Source organism: Strongylocentrotus purpuratus, unplaced genomic scaffold (genome assembly GCF_000002235.5).
Source record: "Strongylocentrotus purpuratus isolate Spur 01 unplaced genomic scaffold, Spur_5.0 spur5_scaffold_6, whole genome shotgun sequence".
In the NCBI taxonomy this organism is placed as follows: domain Eukaryota; kingdom Metazoa; phylum Echinodermata; class Echinoidea; order Camarodonta; family Strongylocentrotidae; genus Strongylocentrotus; species Strongylocentrotus purpuratus.
The window spans coordinates 51,880,265-51,906,977 of NW_022145612.1; the positions used below are offsets into that span (position 1 = coordinate 51,880,265).

At 36.3% G+C, this 26,713-nt stretch overlaps 1 protein-coding gene across 2 annotated transcripts; it reads right to left on the reverse strand.

Moving 5' to 3' along the window:
* Positions 1-2,921: 2,921 nt before the first annotated feature.
* Positions 2,922-26,475, reverse strand: LOC581330 (slowpoke-binding protein). 2 transcript variants are annotated; one of them, XM_781336.5, is made up of 15 exons: positions 25,797-26,471; positions 21,048-21,121; positions 20,508-20,605; positions 19,321-19,401; positions 18,421-18,572; positions 17,140-17,250; positions 16,121-16,216; positions 14,964-15,049; positions 14,365-14,471; positions 13,717-13,814; positions 13,077-13,127; positions 12,399-12,464; positions 10,080-10,141; positions 7,816-7,857; positions 2,922-6,837 (listed from the first exon to the last, which is right to left on the reverse strand). In XM_781336.5, the coding sequence occupies exons 1-15, from the start codon at positions 25,836-25,838 to the stop codon at positions 6,525-6,527; spliced, it is 1,479 nt and encodes a 492-aa protein (XP_786429.4). In that variant the 5' UTR covers positions 25,839-26,471; the 3' UTR covers positions 2,922-6,524. The 2 variants fall into 2 exon arrangements, with proteins under 2 accessions (XP_786429.4, XP_011682420.2); XM_011684118.2 differs by lacking the exon at positions 7,816-7,857 and having other exon boundaries at positions 25,797-26,475.
* Positions 26,476-26,713: the final 238 nt, after the last annotated feature.

The following is a 26,713-nucleotide window of genomic DNA, read 5'->3' on the forward strand; positions in this document are numbered from 1 at the left end:
ATCGATTTCCTTCAAAGGTGGATATTCATGTTCGTGTAAACATGTTTACACGGAAATTCAATTTGCTCGCCCATTAGCTAACCATGCGGGCCAAAGTTCTTTCTAACATAATTTCCCATCGAAGGAGACCACAGTGTCGCGTTCAGTGCTCGCGAAGTAATATTCGCACTACGTCTTCTTAAACAGATCAGGGTTTCCTCTAAAAATCACACTTTATTGTCTGTCTTCTTACATTCACAGCTGGATAACCAATATTCATCACTTATAATCGGCCACCTGCTCATGACTTTTCTTCATCCTTTGCTCAAATTAACCATTTCACTGTCAGTTATACGCCAGCCAGCCCTACCTGGAGGAGGGTTAGTAGAAGTTAGTGGCGGACGGCTTAAGGTGGCAAGTGAGAGCAACCGGTTACCATACCTCGCTAGTCACCTGACGGAAGCCAGATGAAATCGAGGGACGTACACGTCAAAAGGATAATATTGTTCGAGGTTCGTTGGATAAGGGAGCTGCGACAATGATGCCCTTGGATGTTGCCAAGTAATCCATTTAAGATGGACTACCTGCAGATCCTTAGTGTGTTGGTTTTATGCATTCGTTTTGAACAATGCATGGCCGGAGAAATCGAGGTGTGTTGTACTCGTGAAGATAAAGTAGCTCAAATTGATCAATCTATGAGAAAATGCTCTGATGGAAATTATCGCCTAATCGACAGCGTTTCTCAAGAAAGTCAAATGCACGTATGCATTGGGATTGACTTTATCAACGGAACAGGTTCAAATATAGGGAATACATCATTGTTTAACGATAAACTTTCAAGACAAGATGTTCGGCAAAGACGTCGATCACCTGCTGAAATGGTTAGATTTCAAACAGCAATTGGTAAAAATGCGACGGTAATTTTTTTGGGCAAGAAGCATCACTGTTGTGATCAAGATGAACAATTTGTCAATCGTAGAACACACAGCCTGCCGCATGACAGGGAAAGTCCTGCAGGAGAAAAGGTCAATTCGGTCAGCTCTGTCACTTATCGAGGTGCGGATTCACCTCACCTGTCCCAGTTGGAGACAGCATCTAGACGATACACACTGAAACACCCCTTTACATCGGAAGGTGTTTCTCATGGTCCCATTCATCGCTCTCTACTCGGACAGATTCCATTTTGCAATGTGGCTCATCTGCGTTCTTCGGTAGCTTGCTCGGGGGTAGTGATCACCCCTAATCACATCTTGACAGCAGCCCACTGCGTTCATGACGGGTTTCACTTCGACAGGCGGTTGCAGAAAATGCGCGTCGGCGTTCCAAACAGTAACGGATTTGAAAATCGCCGCGTTCAACGCGTACACGTCCCACGCCGTTGGCTCAACAGTGCGGATCAACGCAACGCCGCCGCGGGACGCACCGACTCCGAACGGGCCGTTTACGATTTTTCCGTTATCGAGTTAGACCGCGATATCAGCAGCACGCCCGTTTGTCCAAGAAATGAAACACGTGCTACAATAACTAACTCTGCCACTGGATACAAAGATCACCAACAATACAGAGCAGTGAGAGCAAGACCAAGAACGAGACTTGGCTTTGTCAGTTTTCCCGCCAGCGGGGAGCATCGGTTGTGGCAGACGACCTGTTCAACTTTGGACCAATCAACAGCGTCCGTTCGAAGCGGACTGCTCGCCACAAGCTGTCCATCACTGGCAGGTAGCTCGGGGACTGGGGTCTTTGCGCAGCCCCCGACAATGTCCGCATCAGCTTTGCTTATGTCCTCGTCGTTACGGGATCTTATCGGACTAGTTTCACACGAGGCTAGGGTTACGAATAACCGTTCTTACATGGTGGTGACCGTTTTAAATCAAAGTAAAAGAAGACTTATTTGCGCAATGATGGAATCCAGCGTCTTCAGTTTCTGCTCAAACAATATGCCAAACAAGCATCGTTTTGTATCCTATTCTTTACACAGGGCTCGTATGAAAAATATTTGATTGGTCTTGAAATTACTACTGATATCACAAACATCCATGGCTAGAGTAGACTGGAATCTAAAATAATCACAATCACAAAAACTTTCAAGAAATAAAGTTAAGGGCAATTCCAATACCCTATTGTCTTGCCTATAAAAATCATGTTCAGACTGGTGCCGCGAGAGGCGACTGAAGTTGTCATAGGTTGATTTGAACGTCTTAACGATGCTTTCAACTTTACATTTCAGATCAAAGCATGTTGTTTTGATTGATCAAATTTCTCTGCATAACCACTAGTCTTGCTAACATTATTTCTACATACGAACGTTTTTATTTCAGGTTCAGAACTGTCACATTTTTATCTGTTTGCTCAACTAGGACCAGGGGGTGTTTCACAAAGATCCCAAGTCGAACTTAACTCTTAAGTTGGACTTAAATATTATGCAGAGCCATTTGTAACTTTAAAACAAAATATGTTCACAAGCAAAAATTCAAGTATTTCTACTTTTTTTTATAAATTCCACATCAAGGACATGAAATCTCCTTGATAATAGAAACTATGAACGATTTGAATCAACATGTTATGCCTTTTAAAATAACTGTTACAAAATATTTTCATGGATGCTAACGGCTTTCCATTATTGTTAAGTCCAACTTAAAGATAAGTTCAACTTAATATCTTTGTGAAACACCCCCCCCCCAGGAATTAAAAGGGGATGTGTTAAAAATAAATGCCTAGATTGTCCCTATAAGGTCCAAGTTTCTTCAGCAGTATATTGATGCATGTTATGCATTTGTTATCTCAGCATTTCACTGGTGTATTCATAAACTTTGGGAACATGTAGACAATCAAATTTAATTAGCATGCTTTCAAAGCACCGACATCAATACAATCAGACACCTCTAATAATAAGAACAACTTGTTTGACAATATGATTTTAAACTCTTTACTACAGGAGACAGTTTTAAATAATATCATTGCATTTATTAAATACTGCTCGATATACAAAATATTTGCATGCATAGATCTGAGTATCGAATCACATTTGCAATAATGGTTTTGCATTTTAATTATGTAAATACACAAATAAATTGTCTTAGTATTGTAAGTAGAATACCTAAAATATACATTCCTTGTGTCATATAATATGTATGTATGCTATTTGTTAAAGGTACAAAGGGAAAGTTCTATTCTACTTTTTGATACACCTTTTGCCACTTAAGAAGGGTTTTTTTCTTCCCCGAAGTGAAATAGTATCTAATGGTGTGAATTGCACATCCATACATTTTTGTTTTTATCATCTGTAAAGTATATTCAACTGAATACATGCCAGCAAGATTTGATTTTGTGGGTTTGGAGAAATCAAAACTTACTGCAGCATCAACATCGTCTTAGTCACACACTTCACTTTCTTAAAATCAGAGCAAGTCCTTTTATTCTTTAAACTATTTCATGAGAAATATTTATTATCTGGCTAGACAAGAAAGATTTCCAATAAATCTCTCTAGAATATTTTCCAAATATATCTAGTGATAAATAAATTGTGAGTTACAGCTAGAGGCATAATAATGACATTTAGGTAGGGCTTAAAACTAATGTTTCTAAGCAGGTTAAGCACCATACTACGGTACGCTTTAGATACCAATTTACATGTAATGCAGTGGAGAAAGAAACAATGTTAATCTTATGTTATGGAATGGAAAGAATTACCAGTAATCATTTTTTTACTGGTTAATCATGTAAATAATGAATTTCTTCATGACAACAAATGAAAAAGCTTATTTGTAAGAACAATAACTAAAACTAAAATACATGTAATTATTGCACTTAACTATAAAAAAAATATTACAATAGCTCAAAGTAATGATTGTCCAGTTAAAACATTTCAGAATTTTATACAAGTTTACTCTTATTGAAAGTCAGTAAAATACTTTTAAAATATGTTATAATGTAAATTTGGTAATAATTTACTAGCACAAGCAATATATCTTCAAATTTTTGCTTACAAGCTTTCTTAATTGTATACAAAAATAGATCAAAATACAAGTATACTGTATATATTAGAAGAATTTCATGTAGTCAATGAAATCTAAAAAAACAGGGTACATTTTATTGATTAAAGGGAAGGCCGGTGTATTATTTCCTATGTACAATTAACTATTCATAAGTCAAATCTGTTGGGAATCTGTTTGACTCATGCAAAATTGACTTAAAAAGTGTACATAATACATGTTTTGCATAGTTTGGTCCCAAACCTATGCTGCTTCAAGTGACGCAGAGTCAACTGTATTACTGACAGCATCACAATTTTTAACATACTTCAATAACTTGAATCTGACCAAATAACAACAAAATTACTTTGGTGATGTAAATATGTATGTTTGGTTTTCTTTATCTATTGCCATTTATCTGCTTTACCATCTTACATATACTTATAACTTTGTTGCAGAGATGCCAAGTTCAATGATCAGCTATGCGTGACATTTTCATGACTCAGCGCGCGAGCGAGGGTATAGCGTACGTTTCAAAATCGCGCATGCACATCATGCTCGAGAGCGTTTTCAGACCCTTGATGCGTGACACTTGGTAGCTCTGTTGTTGTCTAACCTTGATTACTTTCTTTTCGTTTACCATGAATAGTGGTTCTGATCTTTGTAAAATATTTTCATTACTTCGTTATTCTAAAAATAGCTCATTCTGAATGGTAGAGTACATGTACTCATCCTTCTTTTTGTCCAGTTTGGTTGTTTGAATATGTTAATTTATGTGATAAAATTCAAATTAATTTCATCATTTCATCGTCAATTTACTCTCATACCCAAAATATTAGTTTTCTTGTGATATTCTGTTGCAAAACTCTGTTATTTGTGATATATATATATATATATATATATATATATATATATATATATGGTATATGAATTAATGAATAAATTGTTCATGAAATGTCACCAAGTCTTATCAAATTAGAAAGTCCTCTGTTATTTCTTAATGAGTATCACCCCTCCCATCCCCCTCACAAAATAAGACTTTGAGGGAATACCAATATGGTGGCATGTTCACTCAAGTGAAGAACTGGGCCATTGATATGGTGACACCACAGAGTGTGCATCGTGAATGGGTATAAGCCTTCCCCCTTTCTTATTTCCGTGGTCATGTCCCTGGTTCCTAGCAGCTGAAGTACAGAGCATATGCAGTATGTTGTCAGTCTAAAATTACAGACACTGCTAAGCAACGTGAAGGACAAGGGTTTGTGTCTACAAACTATTACTACAGTACATGAATGAACAAAAAGGAATCATGAAAGACCTATTTTGGTCCTAGTATGCATCAATACAACACACATTTTGCTAGTTAGCATCCAAAGATAATATAAAGTTATAAAAATCTATCTAAACCCAAGTTTATATACTTGATTTTTAAAAACTCACACAGATTGCAGATAATAGCCTGAAAGTCTAGTTCTATTTGTACACAGCTAAAATATATTAACACAAAGTTATTGCAGAATCAATTTCAAACCCTGTTAACTTTCAAATCATTAAGAAGTAGAACAATGTCAGTGGGTTTCCATTCTATTCAAGAGATGGAAACCAATTACTATTTGACACATGATTTCAAACCAACGGGTCAATTACAATTTGTATGATGGGGCCCTGATGATATTGTGATTGTGAACAGATGATGATCAATATTGTAATTTTTTTTGTTTTAGTCATTTTTCTATCGGATTCAATCATTTATTACCTATTTCTATCGCAAACATGAACAGCAATAAGTCAATATGACAAATGTGAACATATTACATCTGATGTGCATATTCTACATAATAATCTTTTAACCTTAAAACAAACTTTAACATTTACAAATCTTTTAATAAAACTTCATAAACATTTAGTACAGCAGTGTACTGTTGGTGAAAATGACATGTTTAAAAATAATCAAATCTGGTTAGTTATCAATGTTGTTTCTATATAAAATACAATAACAGTCAAGTAAAAACGTGATTTAAAAAACATGTGCGATTGACTTTACCTTAAGTTCAAAGTATCGATGTCTTATGGAAGCTTAGCGAATTATATTATTATATCATAGATTCATAAAAGCAAGGATATTTACAGCTACAAGTTATTCTTACATTATTTACTAATCTACATATCTACATATATATATACTGCTGTGGCGAATAATTAGATAAAAATCAACCCTAAAAGTCCTACAGTGTATTCACATGTGCATGATATCAAATTATTGGAAGACTCTTTCATATAAAAATAATTACATATTAAAGCTGCAGCTTTGAACTGTACAATTTTTTTTTTAATCACACTTTCATTGAATGTATGACATTGATTACATAATGGTTACCTCTATAGATTTTATCATTTATTTAATCAATATCCTCATAATCAATTTCAAAATAGAGTTGGTTTTCTTCCTCTCAAATGAAGACTTGTCTGGCATTACTTTACAACACTAAATTGATTATGTGTTCAATAGTTTTAACAAAAAAAACTGTTTTTGTACTCCATTGGAAGGCATAACAACATCAATAAGAAAAGGCATTACACTTTTGGAGCACTTTTATCACGGGTGACCGTTTTCTTCAAATTCATCCCCTTCTTTATGTCACTTAAGAGAGCACCCCTACCTTCCGTATTTGGAACATCCCTTGCAGCATTACTGTTATTGGAGGATTGGGCAAATCCAACTGCTGGTGGGGGTGCTGGCACTGATGGTGGAGGAGGGACAGCAAGCTGGATCAGGGGAGGGGGTGGTATAGTGACAGCAGGTGCTGATGATGGTTTGCTCTGACTGGAATTAGCTAGGTCTCCGTTGGTTGTTGGTGCTCGCTTTGATGAACTCTTGTTCTTGTTTCTGTTCAATGATAAATAAAAAGTACTAATTAACTATTCAAAAAGTAGATAATTGAGAAGAATATGAGGAAGACGAACAGGAATGGAATGGGAGGAGGAAGAAGAATAAGAATAAAGAGTAGAAGAAGAAAGATAAAGTAGGAAAAGAAGGAGAAAAAATGGAAGGTGAAGGAGGAGGAAGGGGATAATGAATATTTGTGACAAAGGCACCAAGTTCATTTACAGTTGTATGTAACTTAACGCGTCAAAACCAGTTTTATATGAAACATTGGATACAATTTCCACCCTGTTTGCTATATAATAAAAATTAATTACATTTTTTGTGTGTGAGGACAGTCGTCTTCACCAGTTTTCATTTGTAGTTAAAATAATCATATTAACAAAAAAACAGAAGATAGTTCTATGTTAAGTGGGATGCAAAAGTGCCTATTTTCATCTCTTTCATGAAAGAAAGAAAATGAATTCTCCCTCCAAGAGTAGACTGAACAGTCAGTTATATGACAAACCCACTATGCACAAAAATTGGTTGGAAAACCAAGTCAAATAGAGAAGTTAAAAACATATTCACATTCCTTGATTAAAACATAGTCAATGGAAATCAAACCATAACGGCCTAAAAAAAAAATTAAAAATTGCTGTCTGTCTCAAATTTTATCATTTATTCTTATGGTGGAAAGGCTATGCATTTTATGAAACGCACATTTACAATACCATCCAAACATCACAATGTTACTAACATTGCGATGACATGAAGTTGCTCAAACATCACAATTTAACCAACATTGTGATGTTCACTTTAAACATCATTATTTTACTATCATCGCTATGTCACGGTAGAATTTTTTAACGAACTACACCAAAATAGCATGGTGGCTAAGAAACTTTCATCATAACATCGCGATGTTTCCATAATAACAATGTTTGAATGGTACTATACATGTTAATGAGCGTATTTTTTTTATGATTGGCTAATACTAACCTGAGAGATGACCTTGAGCTCACATGTGTCCTTGAGCGAGATCTAGAATATATTTTTAAGATACAGATGATTTCATGAAATGAGATGTGATGACACTTTGTGATTCATGATTTGAATAACATGAAGCTGCTGTGACTTTTTTTGCATGGTTATAGGTTGGCAGGACAATGGTATTTGATCATTTGGTGTACCGTATGCTACCAAGCATTGTGGAGTTCTGGGCCCCGTCTTACAAAGAGTTGATATTGATCCGAATCAATATCAAGTCACTAAATCAATCACAAGTCTGCAGTCTCCCATCTCTTATGTACATAGTTGTGATTGATATCAATCACAAATAAGTTGCGATTGATATCAACTCTTTGTAATACAGGGCTCTGAACATTAAAGATAAACTTGAGTTCTGGTAATGCGATTGCATTGTGAAAGAAAAGGTGTGGAATGGATCAGAAAAGTTGATCATATAGCATGTAAGTAATGGTGTGTAATGCAAGGTTCTGGAGTCATCAAAATCATCATAAATTTGGCAGAGTCTTGGTAAAGTAACAATCACTTACACAGAAAGCTGTACATGGGACAACACACATGTTGTCGGGGCTGGTACTACCCTGATTTCCTTATCTTTCTATGCTCATTACTCAGCCAGTATACATTTTCTTACAAAATTGTGTGGCACATGACATTTATTTGTAATCTTGAACATTCAGTGTAAGTTTCGTTAGATTCTGTGAGAATTTATTTTCTTTTTTTTACCAGAACTCAAGATTATCTTTAATTGACATGAAATGTGTCATTTGACTTTACACTTGGTCTGATTTAGGCTTAAGAATTTAGTTATTAACTTAATATAATGATCATATATACTAAAATCTGAGATGTGGTCGGTCATATATAAAGGGACAAAACAGCTTGGACTTGCCCAGGCATAATGAAATATATGTATATGTATTTAGACTCCCGTAAGAGAAATATTATAAATACTATGAGGCAGCTTTACACTGTATTAGGCTAAACATTTCTCGTAATATCTTTAATTTTCCCCTTTTAATCTAGCTTTTCCTGTATCGCAATTCCAGGTATTCATACAAACTTCCAAATATATTACATCAAGCCCTCTAAAGTCATCAAACTACTACATAAACAAATTCAAGAACCAGCAGAAGACGTCTTTATAGGCTAATAGTGTTAACATACAGGTTACTTTGATATGTATGCTCCAATGAGAAGCACTGCTGGAGGGGGAGCAAGTGCAATTTTCTGGAGAAAGTGTATTTATTTATCAAGAGTAAATGTAATTTGAAGTGGAGCATTCTAAAAAAACATGTCTATCCATGACAGCTCTAACACGAGGTCAAGTGCCTCTCACACACATTTTAATCCGCTGTTTAATGGAAAAATCCCTCCACTCTTGAAGATTCTGATAATTTATTATTTACATCAGGCCTTTGAGCTGTGCAATCAAATATGCGTATTTTATCTCCTCTCGATGATAGCCATAACAACTAAGTAATATTTCCTGATGTTAAGCTTCTTCTGGGGAAATCCCCTCAAATTCCCATTGACAGTGTGAACAACATCAAGACAAAGGAAATCCACAATTTATCTTGTCTCTGTATGCAGTAATACAATTTGTGTGCATGAAGTAACACACAACTCTCAGGTATGCGTTTAATGTACACAGGCTCAAACAATGTATATGCGCATTAAAAAATTAAAGCTTTTCATAGCTCTACATGAAACATTTAAAGTACTAGCAGTTTTAATGGTAGGACAGCTTGCACTTGCACTTGAATTTGAATGTGAGGTGAGCTTGATTGGTCATGAAAAAGATGAGCTCTCAAAATTTTTAAATTTTGGCCTGAAACATTCCTCTCAGGTTTTACTCTTATGTTGTAGCTACCAAATGATTTTAGACCCATTATGAGCCGTAGCCCATTTCATCTCCCGAAAAATGAGTGACAATACCTTTAACTCTTTCTGTGCCACTCTCATTTCAAACTGTTTTCAGACAAGTACAATAGTCACTTTCTGAGTTCTTATTCTTTTTCTCAATGAGTATGAAGCACTAATCATACAAGCAAACTTCAAAATGCATGAATCGCTTTCTGTTTCATTACAAAAGAGAATATTTTACACATTAGTCAAATACGTGATCTCATTTTTATATTTGCGGAAGGAAATTTCTGCCCACAGCATGGAAAGGGTGAATAGTATATTGGCATGATGAACAATTTATGTATTATATTTGTTGGTTTCAGACTTACTTGAGAACTTTGCCTTTCTTTGCTGCTTTGATTAGAGCTTTCATTGCTGCAGTCAGGTGGATCTGTAAAGTGAAAAATATAATTTAATCTTCTTTATTTATATAATTCCTTCTATTCAAATCACTTTTGTTTATTTCATTTCATATCATCATTTCCTTTTAAATATTTCATTTTTTTAAAGTTTAATATAAGTCATGTCAACAGTTCTCTTCATTTCATATTATTTTATCTTAACTGAAATACATTGTATTTATCAATAACATATATTTTTAATTTATCGATCACACTTGGTGTTTGTCCAAATATATTGAAAATTTCTAAAATAATCTCAATATATAAAAAAGATGATTCTTCATTAGTAAATAATTATCGTCCTATTTCCCTTTTACCGGCTATCTCAAAAATTCTTGAAAAAATTATTTATGAACGACTTTATGATTTTTTAAATAGTAATGATTTACTTGTTCCTAATCAGTTTGGTTTTAGAAAGCATCATTCGACAGATCATGCAATTATTCAACTTTATGATAAAATTATTACATCATTGGCTAATAAGGAACACAGTGTAGGCATTTTTATGGACCTGAGTAAGGCCTTTGATACTATTGATCATAAAATATTGTTTGATAAATTACACTTTTATGGAGTAAGGGGTATTGCTTTATCATGGTTTAAAAATTATTTGTTAAATAGAGAACAGTATGTATACTTTCAATCTAAAGAGTCAAGTAGATTACCTATAACTTGTGGCATCCCTCAGGGATCGATTCTAGGTCCTTTATTATTTTTGTTATACGTTAATGATATTGTAAAATCATCTAAACTTTTAACATTTATATTGTATGCAGACGACACTAATGTATTTTATTCTCATACAAATTTAGACACACTTACGTCAATCTTAAATGTTGAATTATCTAAAATATACGTTTGGTTTAAGTCTAATAAGTTATCTTTAAATTTTACTAAAACAAACTTTATATACTTTAGAAATGTTCATTCACCAAAAATAAAAAAAATTGTAGATTATATATTAATGATATTTTGCTTTTAGAAAAAAATTCTGTCAAATTTTTGGGCATAGCCATTGATTCTAATTTAACTTGGTCCGATCATATACATAATATATTGAGCACTGTTTCTAGGAACATTGGAATATTATATAAATTGAAATTATTACTAACTCCCAAATCTCTTTTTATGATTTATAATGCCTTTGTACTTTCGCATATTTATTATTGTAATATCGTATGGGGAAACTGTTGTAAAACTAAAATTAATTCACTTGAACTTTTACAAAAGAAAGCCTTACGAATTTGTACACAATCTGATTATTTAGCACACACTACACCTATTTTTAAAACATTGAAAACTCTCAAAGTAACTGATATGCACATTTTTCAAACAGCTTTTTTTATGTATAAATCTGTCTCCAACTTACTTCCTAAGTCCTTTCATGATTTTTATATTCATAATGTTAATGTACATTCGTACCCCACGAGGCACTCTATGGATTTTCATTTAACTAACCCTAAAATTGTTTTGGCACAAAAATCAATAAGACACAATGGACCCGATGTGTGGAACTCCTTGCTTATAACATTAAAATTATGTACAACACTTGTTTCCTTTAAAGTGAAGACGAACGAATATTTATTGATAAGGTATGAAAATTAGATTCTGGTCATAATATACTACATGTACTTTGTTTTAATATAAATATTCATTGTTTATTTGTATATAAAAAGGAAATTATTTGATAGATTGAGGAGCTCGCGCAGTGCACTCTTCACTTTGCACAGCACTCTCTTCACCCGCTCTTTCTTCCTGTCTCCTCTCCTCCTTTTGTAAGGCCGGTATCATTTCAAGCTTTGCTTACGATATTGGTCTTCTGCATTCTCCCCCCTTTCTTTCTTTTCAAATACGATTAATTGTACTATTGATTATTTATATTTATTTATTTGTGAATTACTACTTGTATTACTTATCATTATATTGCTAAAATGTATTCATTGTTATTTTTGTTATTGTTTATGGAAAATGCAGAAATAAAACTTGAAACTGAAACTGAAACTGTTATTACTTCATTATGTCATCTTTTCAGTTCAGTCCCTTTTCACCTTTCCATTTCATTACATGATATTTCATTTCATAATATTTTTCATTCTACACAGAAATTCACAATATAATCACACATTGCAAATCATATATATATATATGACAGAACATTGACTTTAAAAAAATGAAATCACACTAAAACAGAGTTGATCATTGCACTTGGGGGGAAAAATTGAACTAAAAGCCTAAAAAATAACTTACATTCTGCGGTGGATGTTTTTTCAGCTCTGTCAATTTGACATCAGCAAAGAAATGGTGATCGGCTATCTGTTCAGGTCAAATCAAATGCAAAGATTACTTCCTGAATATGAGCTCCTCCATACGAATTCATTAGGACCAACAACATCAAAATAATTTGTTTGTGGTCATAAAGCAAGTTTTCATAAAAGAGACTAATATCCAATAACAAATCAATTTTAAGAATACGCTATTTTAATTTTAATAAGTTGAAGTTATACTGGGCAATTAAACAAAAATGATCTCTTCCTTAAAAGTTAAAACATTTTTCTTCTTCTGATGACTGACATTAGTACTCATGGGTAAATCAATGTTAATGTTTCCAAAGGTGCATGGTCGCTATAATATCAAGAGGTTCATTATGCATACTGTAGACAAACGGCGGTTATTATTCTTTCTATTAAAACACCTATGAATGAGTCGAAGGTTTCTAAACACTAAGGAACATGAGAGAGGTAATATAGAGAAATGACAAAGAGAGAGGGGGGTGAAAGAGAGAAAATAGAGAAGAGTAGGAGGAAAGGGAGGGAGGGAGGGAGAGAGAGAGAGAGAGAGAGAAAGAGAGACAGAGATAGATAGGCAGGCAGACATAGTTTTAAAGAAAGAGAGGAAGAGATTGATACAGACATAGGATGAACTCACATCAGATAGAGAAGGATAATCGCCTGCTACATCAAAGATGAATTCTAGGAGCTGTAAAAGTAAAACAGACACAAACATATACTAGTTTTGAGTATCAAGAATTCATTAAAAAGTACCACATGAACAATTAGGCCCAGTGAAATCAATAAGCATTAATTGGCTTTGATAATCAATGACAATCCCTTTCAGTTGTTGAAAAAAACCTACAATAAATGAGTATTTGCCACATCTCAAATTAACATTTCTTTCATGAAGTACTAGAAAGTGTCTAATATTGTGATAAATATTTGAATGAGAAACATTTATTTGATTCAGATGGACTTTTTCTTTCAATAGAATAGTATTTCTTATCACTCTGCGATATCGGGGGGGGGGGGGGGGGGGGGGGGGGGGGGGGGGAAGGGGGGGGGGTATGACCACCAAAAAAAAAATCAAAAAATCAAAAAATCGTGCCGTTTTATTGTTTTACTTTTTCACTCAAGGGGGGGGGGGGGGGGGGCTTTAAACCGCTGAAACACCCCCCCCCCCTCCCCTAGATCCACCCCTGGACGTAATCTCCATTCCTCCATCTAAACTTTGTAACATTTCAAAATCAAATACAAGAACAATAGGGCAAGATAGAAATGTCACTTATATGTACCTGTATAAGTTCTGGATGTTGACATCTGTTGAGTTGTGCCCTCGTCGGAACAGCTTCCTCCAGCTCTTTCCCTGCCCCCATCTCATACAGGAGATGACCTATGTAAAATATGGAATAATGATCTGTTAATCTTCTCTTCTCTTGCTCTTTCGGTCCTTCAATTGGTCTTTCAGCATTTTCATTTAATATGAAAGTTATCACAAAAATCCACCCTTTAGAAACAATTTTCACTAAACATGCATTGTCCATGGACTTTACACTTTAGTCTTAGTATTCAACAGGATGAGCTTTCAGCTAAATAAAGTATGCCAGCATATATATACATACATAATTTCTTTGCTGGAAAAGCACATGACCAGTAAAGATGTTAAAAAAGAAAGAGATCCCTCACTTATATAAAAAATACAATATCTATTCAAACTAGCATATTTATAAACATCTTATTCGTAAGTTTTGAGGTATCGTAGTATTCATGAAAGAACTATTCGCTCAGTAGGCATCTATTAGAAAATCATGTATATAATTTCTTAGGAGCTTCTTTGATCACCATATTGAGAGCAAGAAGGGAATTATACTCAAGTTGAATGATTATGAGGTAGTCAATGTCCTTCTGGCTTTGTGGTTTAGTATTGCTTCATGGTGACTTACCCATACAGAGGCTGTCAATAGCCTCTGGCTTCTCCTTCAGCAGGCGCCTTATGACAGGCAAGAGCTTGGAGGTGTATCCTAGGAAGACATTCTCATAACCTGACAACCTTCAGCGTGATGTCATTAGAAGAAGAGAGAGAGAGAGAGAGAGAGAGAGAGAGGAAGAGAGTGAGTGAGTGAGTGAGTGAGTGAGAGCGAGAGAGAGAGAGAGAGAGAGAGTGTGTGAGAGAAGAGAGAGAGAGAGCAAGAGAGGAAGAGATCGGAGAGAAAGAAAGAAAGAAAGACAGACAGATAGACAAACAGGGCAGAAAATATCAAAAGATGTTAAAATTAAGGTCATTATAACTATCTCCATACTGTAGCGATCGATCCATACTGGTATGAAAACTAGTTTTCAGGAAATACCCAGTTATAGTCATATAACTTTGATAAATGTATCTCTTCATTGACAAGGCAATATTAATCAATATGAAGCAAGGAATTTCACACTCATTTACATATTATTTTCATTGAATAATGACAGTGAAGTCAATAACAGACTTGCAGATTTATTTTAAAAGTATGTGTTCACTGTCCATAATTCATAACTTAAATCTCACCTGCAAGCTCCTTTCTTGATGATGACATTGCCTGCTTGGATGTGACAGTGGGGAGGAAACCCATTCTCTTGGAGGTACAAGGCTCCCTATATCGGGACAAATACAAACATGTTGCAATTCAAGTTTTTATTTTTGAAGATATAAATTGCCTACAGGGAAAATGGGAAATAGGCAAAAAAAGCTTGCTCTATCATTTGTTATATTCTACTTTTTCTAGTTTGATCTACAATCAACCAACTCCACTTAATTTCTTCCCTTTCTACAGCTGTCTCCGCCAGTCTCTTTTATGTTTGATTTGATTGTTCTTATTCTTTCACTCCCTTCCTCTCTCCAGCTCTCTCTGTCTCTCTCATCTTATTCTTTATGATATATATTTTTTTTTCATCTTGACTACTCCTATTGATCCTAGTTCTACCCTGATTCATATATGATGCATGCTCTGCAGCTGTACTTTGCTTCATTATAACATCCTGTACTCTACTATCTTCTTTCTGTTCTCTCCTGTGGCAAAATGTGCTCCAGGCATTATTTTGTAAAAAATGTGGGGTAAAGGGATTAGGTTTGCGATGTGGATTTGAGGGTAAGGTTCAGTGTTAGGGTATATAGTGTTGGGACCAGGGAAGATGTTAGGAATTGAGTCGGTGTGGGAAAGTGGATGTTTTCATTTGAGAAGACATGTAACAGACATGCTCTGAGGATCAGCTGGACTGCTCACAAGAAGAAACAAGTCAGTCCTTGAGGAATTGGAGATTGAGCAAAGGTTTATAGGGTCTACTGAGAAAGCGGAAACTGCCGTATTTTGGACACATCATCAGGCCAAAAATCTCTGTACCCGCATCCTTGAGGGTCAATTTAATGGTATAAGGTCAAGAGGAAGGTGAAGAAGGAGGTGGACAGATATTGAACATGGGACAGTGAGATCCCTTGCAGATTGCACAGAAACAGCGAGAGAGAGAGAGAGAGAGAGAGAGAGAGAGAGAAAGGAGAGGGAGATGGTGGAGAGCATTGGTGTATGAATCCATGACCCACCGGCCCTCAGGGGTGAGGATGGGAGAAGAACGAATGAACTAAATGGGTAATTGACTACAGAGCAATTTTTACTAGAGCTTGTGTCGTAAAACCCAAACTTGACTAATTCACTCGTATAGAATGTTTACCTTGAGTATTTGTAGACCAAACAGTCTGATTTGTTTCAGTGCAAGACCTCTGGATTTCATGCCATACTTGTTGGACCAATCAAGTTTTGCTTTCGCCTGTATATAAAGTATAACATATATCATGCAAATAAACTTGCACATCGTATATAAAATTGATAATGTCATAAAGTTGGTAAGATCATGTGCTACAATGTCAGATAATTTGGATGAAATTTATACATGGGTCAACTTGTAATGTCATCAAAAACCTCTGCATATACTTCATCAAATGTTATGTGTACTATGTGCTAAGTACTTAACTATCATCATACAAACCTTTCAAAAGTGAAATTTAAAGCTCTTTGTTTCATTGCTTATCTTGGTACAAGATGTCTTCAAAATAATAAAACTTTATAATGTGTTTAATTTTATTCACTTTATGTTCAAATGCAAATTGACTGAATAGCAATGAAAAAATATAGTACATACGTTCAATATCTTTAATTAAAGATATTCAAAGAATATCAGCTAATACATACTACAGCTTTTCTTTAGCTTCTATTTATATTGTCCATTTTTTACTTCCTATTCATTCTTGCAATTTACTTTGATGTGTGCAAGACAAAGAGCTTTAGTATTTCGGTATTCCCTACTGTTCTTTGATTGTGTAGTCAAAATCATCTCTTTCATTATAGATTTTATAGGAACATAAACAAAAGGGGACTTACATGGCTCATTATAAACTGATCAAATACATGTACAAGTCAATGAAATGTACAAAATATTACTTATCATAGGCATCCGTAAGGTACTGTCTATCTAGAACTATTCCAAAGTGCACAAGGAAAATGGAGGTAAAACTAAAGGAGTGTCATATATTCATTCATTATTTATTTATACATTTCTGCATTTTTCATCACATTACATGGTATAGTCATGTAAATAAATAAAATTTCCTCACTTAATCTTAATGCCTTCTTTGGGTTAAGGATGTACAACTTAGAATCAAATAATAATGATATACTTTCCTTCTAACTTACATTGTAAATATAATCCTTGAGGGAACCGTTTGAGTTGAATTCTTGTGTCACTATCACCACCTCATGCTCTTCCCACAGATCAATATCAGCAGTAGGCCAAATGTAAGGATGCTGTCAATGAAATAACAACATTATATAATTAGTCAAACCTGCTTCAGTGACCACCTGTCTACAAAGGCCACATTTGTTGTTTCCCTTGAAAATGGTTTCTCATTGAATCATGTACTAAAGGAACCTGTCTACAAAGGCCACTTCTTGTGTTTCCCTTGGGTGGTCGCTATAGACAGGTTTGACTGTATTTTTATTTCCAGTTTCATCCGTCACTTACTTACTGGTACTTTAATAAGCCATTCAGGCATTCATCAAACATGTAGACAAAGCATCTTCAGAATATCATACTTTCTTGCTGATGACCAAATCTGGGACCCTGTTTCATAAAACTTGCTTTCAATAACAACTGCCACAGATCTATGACAAATCTGCTAACAACCAATCAAATGCAAGGATTTCAGTAGCTTATAACAGTTTTTGTAACTTGTTATTAATAACAAGTTTTATGAAACAAGGCCTCAATACTAAATTGTAGTCAAATATTAAGCTATGCCCTGTTACATGTATATATTTCTTTAAAAGTCCATCTCTTCAAAGCACTGGAAGCTCACAAATGTGGGAGTTTCCTTATCATCATAGGAACTCAGCATTCTTATCATAAGAGCGCTGTTTCCTGAAACTTGTTATCACTAACAAGTAACAATAACTGTTATAAGCTACTGAAATCATGGCATTTGATTGGCTGAGAGAAACTGGTTATTGATAACAAGTTTTGTGAAACAGGGCCCATGTCTCAACACTAACAGGGGCATGGCACACCTACAGCCCTAAAATTTAGATCCCAACCCAAATTGTCAAATATTAAGCAGTGACCCCTGTACACAGGTTGATGATAAATCGCTTCATTGACATTTTCTCCTTGCTTTTCTATTGTCAAAGATATACGGTTAGGATTTACTGGTTTTAGATTGGGTTTGAGATTAGGGTAAGATTCAGTAAGGTAAAGAATTAGGTTTGGGGTGGAGTAAGAAATTTGTTAAAGGGGGTGGCAAATACTGGTTAACGCCATCTACGACTTCTTTTGGACAACTACCCGTCAACGATTGGACTAGATTAACGGTCAGCGGGCACAGATCCTAAAATTTGAAATCTGACCTCTTCAAAAAAGTTAGTGAGGAGCCCTGAAGGAATAAATGAGCTTAGGATGAGTTAGTTTCATGAAGCCTTTACCTGTAAATCGAGCAGCATATCTCTGATGGTTTTCTGGTTTGAGGAGCTGAATGGAAGAGGACATCCAGGGCTCTTGGAGCACTGCGTTACCACCAAGTCCTTCCATTTTCCATGCTCTCTGACAAGGAACCAATGCTTGTCCACTCGGCTACCTGCATGAATGGTGTATTAACAACATGTATGGAGGCACAGAGTTGAAATGGTACTATTTCACTGTCACAGGGATGTGACTGAAATACATTAACTGCAACTTTATCTATTCTTTATTCAGAGATAAAGATGTTTTAATTTTCATTTGCAGGATATTTTCTGTTAACAAAATGAGTAAATGTCATTTTGTGAGAGGAATTGGTTGATCTCGACATGCACTGTATTTCAACCAATCTCTATCACAAAAATTACTTTGGAAATCAAACTCATCCTGGCACATTGCCAAATGAAATAAAAACACAAAGTGACAGAAAACAGGCCTATGTACAGGAGTAATGTAAATCTTCTTTTTTTCCAGTCTAATATCTGTCTGGTGTTGATCGTGTCAGTTTGACTGGGATATGTCAAAATATATCAATCCACACGTAAGAAACAGATATCACATACCGGTAATAAATGTATGCTAAGCTTTTATAAAATATGACACTCATGCTACTCCATGAAAACTGAATTGTAACCAACTTGATTTGGTTGGTTGATGCAGACATCCTATAGATAATCAATTAGTTTATAGTGTACCGGTAGTCACTTTTTTTTCTGTTTTTCTTTTTTCTTTGTAATATTTCAAACTAGATGAATAAATGGATGAACCATCAATACTTTTTAGTTTTGCATGAAATACCACTGTATAGTAACAACTAGTTTTAATTAATTATCTTGGATGATAGAAAATTGTGACCTTTTACTTACCCATATCAGGGAGATGCTGACTGAAGCTGTATTTCGGGTTGTGAGATCGCATGTAAAACTGGAAATTCAGGAGTGCATCGTCTGTATGTATCAAGAGCGAACATGTCATGTTATAAATAAAAACTTTGCTTCACGGCAGATTATGCTAAGATTCTTTCTCAGGGAATATCAAGGTAAGAGTATAAGACTATGAGATGCACATGTTTCAAAGATTAAAATATATCTGAAATCATTTCATATTTTTTTTATACTGTGAAATGAAAATTTTGAAAATATTTGGGCCTCAGGCAAATATTTAATACTATTTAATACTAGAAAGGGCCTGATATGAAATTACGTTTTTGTTTTGTTAACTCCATTCTAAAGACGAAACTCAATGGAGTAAACTTGCGATGAAGATATCAAAGAATTGGCTTTGCTTGAGGAGGTTACAGGTAGAAGCTCTAAGTATGGTGCATAAGACTTTAGACTTTCAACTCCTGAAAGCTTGGACATGTTTTGTTTCGCAACCGAATCACATTAGGGCGCATTAGCAATGAGACGGAAAGCACAGGAGACGGAGTGTTTAACCAACTGTGACGGGTCTCGCACTCTTGTTACCGTCGTGATATTCAAGCGCTTACGCTGTCTGCTAAAGGCGACGGGGACGCAAAGTCCGTATCCAATTCCCGCGCTGAACTGCACACCTGCTGCCTTTTGGTGCTAGTGCTCTAGGGCCTTGAGGCTTGGCCGGAGCGCAGGGGCAATGGACCCGGCGGTGGGCTGTAGTGCACAGCGTGCAGGCACATCGTGCATAACGATGAAAAAGGGCCCCCAAAGTAGGCCTAAACGGCCAAACCATTAATTTATTGTAGATTGAGGTAGAGAATAAGCTACTTTCCCTGTTTTTATCTTCAGTAGTCATGGTAGTGACCTGCATTGATAGATGTAGATAAAAATTATTTGTCAGCTCTCTCTCTTATGTCGTGTTTAGGGAACGAATGCTATGTTGGCCGAGGACCGTTCCGAAAATCGACGGGACGGAGAGATTTCAGATTCGCGCATGCGCAGTTGTTTTTTTTTCGCTCGCGTTACCGTCTCCTGTGCGTACCGTCTCGTTGCTAAAGCGCCCTAGTGACTATACAGGGGGCAGGTTCTGCCCTCCCCCTCTCTTTTACGATCATGAAAACGATGATAGAAAAGTTTACCTCTGACTTCATTCCTCTGGATTTGTCTGGCTTGAGAGAGTTTCTCAGGCAGGGCAAGATCATCTCTTAAAGGAGTATAGTCATAACGAGTGCAACGTCTATAACAAATCACATTGAAAGAAAAAAACAAGAACAGATTATGCAAGCAATAAGTTACAGGAAAGAAACCCAATTTACAAAAAAAAATGATAGATCACAATAAATAATGTAATTGTACTTTCTATTATCCAAAAATTACTCCTCTTCCCATCTCCCTTCATCCTTTTTGCTATCCCTCCCCCTTCTCTTCTCCTTCCCTCCTTCTATCAAAGTTTAAAAAGTAGCATAACAGGTGCAAAATTTTATTTTGTTTTAAATAGACATAGAAATTATGATGGTTACTACACATCATCTTACTGTAAATATGAATGTACAGTGTACCATATATCTATCTTGTCAAATAACCAAATTCTCTATAATTATTCAAATGCCCCATTTGGATTTTAAATCTTATCTGAATTTGATACAAATATTTGCATTTATTGTATTTCACTGTCTTACCTGTATAACTTGTAGGCTAAGAAGATCAGAAGAAGAAGCACTATGAAAGACACGATCCCAATGAGTATCGGTAACTGTGGAAAAGGTATGAAAGAGCTTTAATATATTTGATAAATGATAGCTGTGCAATATCAATCCAGGGTAACTTATGTCTGCATGCCTACATAAAGTACTAGATCTATTGATAAAGAGAGTGAGAAAGAGAGGGCGGGAGGGAGGGAGGGAGGGAGGGAGGGAGGGAGGGAGAGAGAGAGAGGGAGGGAGAGAGAGAGAGAGGGGGGGGGGGAGGGTCTTTGAAGTGAGCTTTGTGTGAAATGTCTCTTTTTTAAATCTCTGTCTTGCCCCTTTCGAAACACCAAGGTGTACTTTTTATATTCAAAATATTAGGCCAGGACAAATGTTGAACTTTGCACCATCCATTATCGATGAGATAACAATTACCTATACAAAATCAAACAAAAGTATTACAAAACACAGAAATCAAATACTCCCATACAGCATACACTGTAGTCCATAGTGCACAGGATAACTGTATTCTATCTGAAAATGAATTGCTAGTGACATTCATAAATACAGGGTATCATCTTTTTCAAGCTGTTGAAATCTATTCAAATACTTTAATGTCTCTTTATATATTTACATTCAGCTCATGACCTCCATACCCCTCTCCGCCTTCACATAGTATCCACTCTCAATGTTGTCATTTCCACATCCTGTTTTTTCTATTTCATTCCACTTCACATGGTCCTATTGTTTGATTCTCATTTATATTCAGAAGATCTCATGATCACCCTTCCATACTGTCTATTGGTTTTTCCTTCTCCCTAAGTTCTCCCACAAATTTTATATTGTACTACTAGTACTCCATTTACTGTTGTTTGTGACTGGTGTTTAATTCATGATGTGACTTATGTTCTGATCTGTTAAAATTGAGTTTATCTGGTAAAGTCAGTGGAATGTTCACAGGATCTCATCTCAGCAAGACATCATTTATTTTAGTCTATTTCAAATACAATTAAGATAATTGCTCATTTATTTTGGAAGACAGTCTCTATTATTGGAGGCAAAACTGACAGGACAGCATGATTAGGAACAACACCAGCAACATGGCCAACTTAGAGTTAGATAAACTTGTAGATGAACAAGTAACTCTATTAAAGTATTATGCTAGCTTAGTTCAAGCAAGAGTCTGGAAATTGGAAACTTGTTTAGCTTGCCAACACACTCATTGTTTTAAAAACTGTAAGATTCCTTAAGATTTAGGGCCCCCTGCCATCCAAATACAAGTTTATTCCTGTTGGTCTGTAGTCCTGACTACATCTCATATTTTGATATGTAAACTTCTGAATGTGTTTCATAGATCTCATTCCCCTTGAGTCATCACCTGTCAGTCCTCAATGAGCTAACTTGAGAAAGTGGTATGTAACTTAGCAAAAGTTGACCACCTGTTACAATGACAACAATAGCAACATGTAAGTTGCTATGTCAGACATGGCACAAAAAAGACGAAAGACTTGATGCATGGCTGATCGTCAACAAAACAAAGTTAAGTCTTTTGTGAACTCCGTTTGTTGCTAGGGCGGGCAGCCAATGAAAACAAATTTGTTTAACCAAATTATGGAAATGCACGCAACAGAACTTTGTTATCCCTGGCTCATTCTTCCCGATCGAGGTGTCATATGAAAGGGCAGAAAATGAACTGTCTAGAAATGTGATTTTCTCTTTGAAATTCAGATACAGCCCCTCCAAATGACTTTTTGGTACCCTCTCTTCAAATTGTGACTCAGTTTCGAACCTGCGTCCTCGGCTGAATCAGTTTGTAACTTCCACTTTTAGCTAGATTACAGGCGCACGCCACAACGGTGCATAACTTGTGATTTATATCTAAATATGAAAAAATGGTTAAGAAAAGATAATTCAAACTCGCAAGAGTATCACTGTGATCACAGTGCTAGTGTACTTTCGCACATGTACAGCCATTGGGTGGGCTTCATTCCGCCAAACGCATTAATTGGTCTCCTCATACACATGACTGTACTTGTGTGTGACTGAATGAAGCAAGTCTTGTGCGAAAGTGCATTAGCCCATTAGCCCCCTCGAGATCACTGCTGTTTGAGTTTGCAAATCCTAATTCATAATCCAAATTTCAATCAACTGATCAACTCAAATCAAACAAAGTTTCTCAAAGTCAAACAATAAAATTATCTTGGTAAAACCTTATCACAGCAGCTTGGCAAAAGACGGTAAAGTGCAGGGCCCTCAGCTCATGGAGAGTAGAATTGATACCGATGAGGCTACCCCGGGTAAACAAGATTATGAATATTATTATGTCAACTAGCAGGACCCGTGGAAAATCCACGGGATTCTAGGGGAGGGGGCCAAATAGATAGATAGAGGCCTATGTGCTATCCAAAAAAAAATTTAGATTATCTTTATATAGAGAATTTTTATAATATATGCTGTTTGACCATGAATGGCGCATCGTAAAACAAACTATGTCAGATAGGATCTCGATAATTACGATTTATTTGCATTATTATTGTTGTGATTTCAATGTAGTTTCATGAAAAGACTACATATGCAGAGGCTTGGATTATGATTATGTTGGCATTGTTCACAAAATGTGTATAATTATTTTCAAAGTAAAGATTTTACGCGAAAAATCGGACGGTTTGTGCACAAATTGACTCGACTGTTTGTGGGACTGTGAGCGCAGAATCCAGTGAAAGATTTTTTTTGTTCGGGGACTCGATATATATCAAATTTTGGGAAAATTTTTGGGGGCTACTTTTTTATCTTTCGGGGGCTCATTTTTCTTGGGCTAATTTTTTATTAATTCATTTAAAGATGCAGTTTGTTTAGTTTAGTAGCGTAGTGTTACGTAAAAAAGGCGTACTTTCTGCGTCAAGTTTCTACGCCGAAAGTACGCGAATTTTGTTAAACATATCAAATTGTTTGCGTCCATCTTGCGTACTTTTTTGTGTCCCTCAGGGTATAGTAACGTAGGCCAGCGTACTCTCAGCTCAGCGTAGTTGGTACGCAACTCTACTATGGACCCCACGCCAATTAGTGATCGACCTGCCAGTGTCACAAATAAGGCATTAGAAATATGCTCATCTGACCGTAATTAAATGCCTAAAACCCCTGAGCTTTCAGGGGTTCAGCCCTTTGTACCCGTGGACACCACGCCTGCACTCAAATCGCTTTGAGTTACCTGACCCCCCCCCCCCCATACTTCAAAAATTGATTTGATGCAAGAACTGTATCATACTAAAAGTATTATCATGTTTTTAAACGACCATGAGGACCGTCTGATTTTCTTGTGAAAACTTTACTTTGAAAAATAATTATCGAAATTCAGTATACAACTATACATGGCCAGAATAATCACAATCTAAGCCCAGGTTTCATACATCTATTCACGAAACTATATTGAAGTCGGGGCAATAATAGCAATTTCAAAGTGTTGTTTAGACTCTCCTCACACCACGGATAGGCCTGGCTACTCCGGTCACCGCTACTCCATCATGCTCACACACTCAGCTCCGACAGCACCGCCGACAGCAGCGCTCAACTGCCGTGGCAATACACTGTGGACTCAAGGCAGTTTGCAACTGAACTGTCACGTGAAGGCGTACTATATCACAGATCTATTTGCGCTATTCTTGTTGTGATTTCGATGTAGTTTTCATGAAAAGACCAATAAAACAGAAGCTTGGACTATGATTATGTTGGCATAGATCACAGAATTTGTATAATTATTTTCAGAGTAAAGATTTTACGTGAAAATAGGTCCATGGTTTGCGCCAGTTGTCGCAATCGCCTCGACTCGAATCGACTGTGGTGTGTGCATGTGTGTGACCTGAGAGCGTGTAATACACGTACACTATGGGCGCCTGGCCTACAAAGCATATATCCTATAGAAAGACGCATAACACGGGTCAGCTCAACCCGTTGAGCGTACATATTGGCTACATCCCATCACCCGGGTGAGTCGTCTGTTGATGTGTATTTCTCTTACACGCTACAAAGCGAATCCTATAGCAAGAGGTCTTACTCAGGATACGCCGCAGCCTTTTACAATAAGACTTGCTACACCCGTTGACGCGAGTGGATTCTCGTCCATCGTGTGTCTCTTCGTCTCTCTTTGATAATTAGACAGAGGGCGGGTGCACGCCTTGCGGACTCGCTCTCGCGGGTTCGTCGCCTCCTCGCAATCCACGACGCCCGCCGTGCTCTCGTCCGCCCGTCATCCCCGGCACCCCGAAACCGCGTTTAACGGCGTGGACGTCGATCGCGGGGTCGACGTGGCACGCGGGTTACGGGAGACAGGCCTCGTGGAATTGTGCCGCCCTCCCCGCGCCACGGCGGAGGCGGGCGGGGTCGGGGAAAGACGTTTTTGAGGAACCGTTTTGGCCCGTGTTGGACCCCCCGCGGCGATTTTGCGTATTAGTAATATAGATGCCATATGCTTGGTTTTACTGACAGAAATAACCGTCTGATATGGGTCATTTCTTTAGTAAAACTGACATTTGTTGACATTCCCCATAACCGGGGGTCTAGTGGAGCCAGACGTAGTCTCAGTGGAACAACCGACGATATAGAGAGACTGAAGCTTTTGGTCTAGCTTGGTTTAATAAATTCGGATATGATTATATTTTTACTAACGAAAATATACATTGACGGGACTAAACACAACATAATGATTAAATACATCATCAATTACTAAACCATAAACGCAATACGAACCCATATATGTTCCTGCAGGTAATTCATTGCTGATACTGCCATTTTCTCCGTCAACTAAAAAATATCATACTAGCATTGCCTGATTTTGGTTATCCAGGAAAAGCAGATTGTAAGGTGACGGCTTTCGCTTTCGACGCTCCTGGAATCAGCTGCTGATCTTCGATCGCATTATATCAATACAAACAAAACCCTTGCGATATGCATCATATCATGTGACTGGTTGGCGCATAGTCAAATTATGAGTCCAGCGCGTGAGCTCCAAGAGTTATGGAGAGTTAATACAAAAAATACTTGTAAATGTCGAGTTTGTCGAGATTTTAAATATGAACTGATACTTAAAGGCTTATTTTTCTACTACACATGCTAGACCGAGTATCAGATGGTTTGATATAAAAACTGGATTAAACATTATTGTGAAGGGTGCTCCTCATCTGATGGTATATTATGACAAAGACCGACACACAAAAGAGTAGGAAAACATAATAGAAAAGCCCAGGACTTGACCTGATGATGATCCATCCAGGACAGTTAACGTAAAAAGATATAAATCATTAGAAATAGCTTTTAATAATTGGCATGATAGTTATACAGATATAAAGGAAGCCATATGTAATGTGATAAATGAAAATAGTAAATAGTCAAGTTCTTCTTTTTTCACTAATTAAACCCCCCAAAAATGAATGTTGAGATAATTAATGACTTTTCAGGACATAAAATGGGTAATCCAGATAAATCGTAATTCAATCCTGACACTGTAACCATGCTATTTAGACTCAAGCCCCTTGTTTAAAATGAATTTGACATATGCTTATGTTGTTGGAGCTACAGAAGAAGAAAACAACAAGCAAATAAACAACAAACTGCAAGATATATTGTTATACATTATCATATCATTTATTAATTTTAGTATTGCCATG

Bases quoted from the DNA above. Each gene is read 5' to 3' on its own strand.
- LOC581330 (XM_781336.5), bottom strand. From the start codon at position 25,838: ATGGCAGTATCAGCAATGAATTACCTGCAGGAACATATATGG. The intron at 21,122-25,796 runs GTTCGTATTGCG...CCTTTTCCACAG, and splicing joins ACCTGCAGGAACATATATGG to TTACCGATACTCATTGGGAT. The intron at 20,606-21,047 runs GTAAGACAGTGA...GATTTGTTATAG, and splicing joins TTAGCCTACAAGTTATACAG to ACGTTGCACTCGTTATGACT.